General features: G+C 31.8%; 1 protein-coding gene across 1 annotated transcript; it reads left to right on the forward strand.

The window, feature by feature from the left end:
* Positions 1 to 1,293: 1,293 nt before the first annotated feature.
* On the forward strand, positions 1,294 to 3,829 carry LOC116113416 (putative pentatricopeptide repeat-containing protein At1g12700, mitochondrial). Its single transcript, XM_031399578.1, has 5 exons — positions 1,294 to 1,351; positions 1,658 to 2,197; positions 2,360 to 2,649; positions 2,958 to 3,157; positions 3,595 to 3,829. The coding sequence occupies exons 1-5, from the start codon at positions 1,294 to 1,296 to the stop codon at positions 3,827 to 3,829; spliced, it is 1,323 nt and encodes a 440-aa protein (XP_031255438.1).
* Positions 3,830 to 5,336: the final 1,507 nt, after the last annotated feature.

Genomic DNA, 5,336 nt, shown 5'->3' on the forward strand with positions numbered 1-5,336 from the left:
AATTATTGAGAAGATGATCAAGGATATGTGAACTCCAAATATTCCAATATCATATTCGAATCAAATTTGATCCAACGTTTTTGGTAAAAAAATAACGATGCTTTTGGTAGTTTGCTTCGACGTAGCCATAGGCAATTCCATGGGCTCTAGCAAGGCCATGTTACGTGCACTGTTGACCATATGGGTAATTCCATGGGTTCTAACAAGGCCAAAACCTTAAGAATGAGATTAAACTAAAAGTAAATGAAGAATCTTTGTATAGATATCAAACATAATTCTGAAAACTTGCTTGCATTCTAAAGGTACTGGATGATAAAATGTTTAATGATCTTTTACAGTCACTCCTTTATCACACTGTCAAGAGAATGTTTATATAATTGATTGGTTCCCGTAACTTATTACTGTCATCCAATTTGTTTATAGTAATGAGCTGCATTATATAAGAAAACATTTAAAATGCTTATGCGAATTATAATTGTTCTACCATTAGTTATCCAATTCTTGCAAATGGATATCATTGTTTCGAAATTTGTAAGCAATCAATGTCATAACAGGGACTACAATGTTATTGGAAACACATTCATAACATAAATTATTTACCGATAAAATAATGTGGAGCATTATGATAGTATTATAAAGAGTTAAAGACATTAAGTCAACTGTTTTGAGGTTTACTATAATTATATAAATTCTCTTTAGATTTTTGAAATAATAAAATTCTCTTTATTATTGATAAACTATTAGTCTATCGCTTAAGCATATATTTAAAAATTAACCTTTATAATTCTTGTTATATTATTTTAACCTTTATAATTTAACAGTAAAGATTTTTATTATTTTATAAATTAGATTATTTTTATTATATCAAACTTGAAGACCGTCAATATAACTCTTTTATATAATATAAAATTAGTAATCATAATAAATTATATATAATATTATTTTAATAATACAAATATTTCAACAAACATAATTAGCTTGATAATCTTGTTAATATGATATGAAAAAATTATTCATATAACTTTTAAAAAGTAAAACCAATATCTTTAATTTTTAATATATCACATTCGTTTATATAAAATATAAATTTTGACATATTTAAAATTTTGAAGAACAAATAGAAAAAAAAAAAAAAAACATTTTTAATATCATTTTAAATTAAATTCAAATTTCAATAGCAAGATTTACTTTAGTTGGTTTGGTCAACTGGATAATTTTGGAATTTAAAAAGTAAAACCCCCTAAAACCGAAAAGCAACCATCCAACCCTGAACCTGGAAAACGCTCTTCATACATGGCTTTGAGATCCCCATTTCGCTTGTCTTCAATCTCTCAAAACCCATCTCTGAAAGGTAATATTTCATCTTTGTTAGCTCAGTTACACAACCTCACAACTTCAAGCTCCAACAATGAAGTTTTGTATTCTTTTTAAAAACCCCTAGAACGATCCTCACTTGCTAAATTCCTCAAAGAAAACTGTCGATCAGGTAACTTTACTCTGAATGAAGCATTGTACTTGTTTCATTACGTGATTAATTCGCAACCGATCTCTCCAATTTCTTCATTTACTACTTTGTTTAGTGCACTGGCAAAGAAGAAGCATTATTATGAAGTGATTTCTCTTTATAAGTGGTTAAATTCAACTGGGTTGTCTCTAGATTTATTGTCTTTGACCATTTTGATCGATTGCTTGTGTAAGATTGATAGGGTTTTTGATGGTTTTGCTGTTCTGGGGGAGATTTTTAAGAAGGGTTTCGGCCCAGATGCTGTGACTTTTAATTGTTTGATCAAAGGTCTGTGTGTAGAGAGAAAGATTGTGGAGTCGATGGAATTGTTTAAGAAAATGGTTGCTGTTGGTTGTGGGCCTAATATGATGAGTTACAACACTTTGATTGATAGATTGTGTAAAACGGGGAAGATAAGTGTTGCCATTAAGTTGCTTGAAGAGATGGTAGATGGGAATAAAAAATCTGGTGTTATTTGTAGGCCAAATGTTGTTACTTATAATACTATAATTGATGGTCTTTGTAAGGCTGGATTAGTTGAGAAGGCAAGAGAATTGTTTTTGCAAATTTTGCAAATGAAGGGTTCTGGAATTAGTCCAAACACAGTCACTTATAACACTCTAATTCATGGTTTTTGTTGTGTGGGTGATTGGAAGAAGGGTAGAAGTTTATTTATTGAAATGATAGATCAAGGTGTGCAGCCTTCTGTGGTGACGTTTAATGTGCTCATAGATGAACGTTGCAAGAAAGGGAGATTACACGAAGCAAATAGGTTGTTGGAGCTTATGATTTAGACAGGTGTGGTTCCTAATGTTTATACTTACAACATTCTAATGAATGGATTGTGTAAAGCAGGGAAGATAAGTCCTGCCATTACGTTGCTTGAAGAATTGGCTAAGGGAAATGAAGAATCTGGTGTTATTTGTAGCCCAAATGTTGTTACTTATAATTCTATAATTGATGGTCTTTGGAAGGTTGGATTAGTTAAGAAGGCGATAGACTTGTATTTCGAAATGAAAAGTTCAGGAACTTCTCCAAACGTGGTCTCTTATAGCATTTTGATCAATATGCTTTGTAAAAATGGACAACTAGAAAAGGCAAATGAGTTGTTGTCACATATGGAGGAAAAAGGTTGTGCTCCAAATGTAATCACGTTTAATACCCTAATGTTCGGTTTCCTCAAGAATAATAAGATACCAAAAGTTGTTCAACTCCTTCATAAGATGGCGGAGAGAAATGTGAAGTCGACTGAATGTACAATGTCCTTAGTCATGCAATTACTAATGGAGGCCGAAAATTATCGTGAATGTTTGAACCAACTTCCTCAATTTCCGGTCCAAAAGAGAAATTGAAGTTTTCAATATAAAAATTTATGGAGTGGTTCACTTTTTCAGAGCAGCATCCTTGTCAGGAGAGCATTATTTGACATCATTGAAATTTGAAACTGCAAAAGCCTCAGCCAGCTGCAGAAAGACTCTATGATTGTCACCGTACGAAGAATGCAGTTGACATGAGAACATTGCTGTCAAAAGAAATATGTTTTGCCGTGATACATGCAGTTATTTTAACGATGATCCATGAAGATTTGGTTGATATGGGATTTCAAACTGTCAGTGGAATCTATGAAGCAGCATGGTCTAAAAGTGGACTTGGGTAAGATCCTCTTTATCTTATATAACGGTGTTACCTTTTTAAACCTTGAAGGACAAGGTATAATGCTAGCCATTTGCCATTAATAGGCTTTTAACTATGCTATGAGTCTGTTTTCTAGATCTAAATCAGTTTGAAATGTTTATAGATTTCATTGCGTCATTGGTTTTGTCAGGTATTAAAATTTATTGCAGACATAAATTGGTGGATGTGCTGATTAACCATTTACTTGTAGATTTTTGGTGGTGAGAATTGTTGGACAAAACTCTGGTAGTAATAATGTCTAATAGATAGTATTTTTACTCTCCAGGTTACTCCCTTTAGGATTTATTCTTCCGATACCAATAGGAAACTATCCATTCTGCATAATTACATTGATAATTATCTGCGCCAGAATTATTTGTTCCTGATTCACTGACATATTGCTGTATTCTTCGTAGTCACTCTGATCAAACTCCAGAAGCTTGGACTTCCAGTGATGGTTTAAGAGTACTATGGTACATGTGTCTGACGGCCATATGGGCAATGCAATGGGCTCTAAGAAGGTTGAAACCTTCAAAAAATGAGATGAAACCAGAAGTGAATGAAGAATCTCTGTATAGATATCATGTTGGGTTCTGTAAAGTTGCTTGCCTTCTAAAGGTACCAGATGATAAAGCGCATAAAGGTCTTTAATGGTCATTGTTTGAGTACACTTGCTAGAAAAAAGTTTCTGTAATTGTTTGGTTCTTGTAATTTATTACTGTCATCAAATTTTGTGTACAGTAAGAGATTCATTAGAGAGAAAATAGAAATATTGGTGTATACTGCAGTGGGTGTAAGAAAACTATATTTGAGATGTTATGTAAATCATATTATTCTACTGGTGAAACTTTTTAGTTTTCCAATTCTTGTGACATATTGAATGTGGCACTATTACAAAATTTTGAAAAACAAATAGATTAAAAATCTTTTTAAAATCATTACAAATTGATTCCAAAATTCATTTCTTTAGATCTGTAAAATTTATCAAAAAAGATTATGCATTTGATCACTCATGTGAATGGGTTGGCTTGTATTGCTTTTTGGTTAACTATTTCTTTCATTCTAGCTTAGGGAAGAAACAACTCAAACTTGATGGCCTAAACGTCATGTGTTGACACATTCCGACGGGTAGATGGATTAAAATCCACCTAAGCATTTGATATTGACGATTTTTTTTTTTAATATTGACATGTTACAGATGATGTGATTATCCAATAATATCATAGATGATTTTTTATTTTTTATTTTTTTTATTTTTTTAATAACAAATAGCAGGCAAGAAGAAGCTCAAAACTAAAATCCCTCTTCCATGACATCATTTTCCTCAGGATTAGTTGTTGTTGTGTAGAAAAGTTGTTTCGCATCTATAGTCTCGAAAAACATCAAGCTTGCTTACCTGAGGAAGAGTTTAGTGGAGTTACTAAAGCAAGCAGAGAAATTTGATGCTAAAGTAATTGGAAGTTTTGTGAGAGTGAAATTTGACCAAAGTGACCATTTGGAGAAAAATGCTTATAGGTGATTTTCTCAACATAAATGTGAATTGTCTTTTAAGCAGTCATTGATTGATATTTTTCTACACAATTTACATTTTCATTTGCGTAAATGAAATATTAAAGTTAATTCCATCTTTATATTGTTTTGACAAACTGTATGATTACAGGCACCAAGAGAACCTTAAGCATAATGCATAAATCCTCGTTCGTGTTTCGAATACTCAAAGAGAGATATCAATCAGCAAGTTGTCGGATGATGACTTCACTAAGGTAACAATATTGTTAGAACGCATATAGCTTTCCTTTCAAAAAATGGAGATATTGAAGTGAAACTATTGGTACTTTTAAGGCAAGCTAGAAAACTAGTTTTGTATAAGAGTGACAAAATGTTGATTTTTCAACTTTTTTTGCCAAAATGGTTTCCAGTGATGATCTATTTGCAAAGCAAATAGTTACTCTAGTAGTATTTTCTGCAGGAAGAATGTGAAGATTTGTTTCAGAGAATGAAAGATGTCTTGCTAAAAAGGTCAACTGTTGTAAGTGTTGACAGTATTACAGACTTTCTACATATATAGAAGTGCTATTTGGTTAAGTAAAATAATTTTAAAAATATCATAGACAACCTTAATTAGAATACGATGAATGCAGGTGGATCTTGACTAGAA

This window comes from Pistacia vera, unplaced genomic scaffold, assembly GCF_008641045.1.
Source record: "Pistacia vera cultivar Batoury unplaced genomic scaffold, PisVer_v2 Contig121, whole genome shotgun sequence".
Lineage (NCBI taxonomy): Eukaryota > Viridiplantae > Streptophyta > Magnoliopsida > Sapindales > Anacardiaceae > Pistacia > Pistacia vera.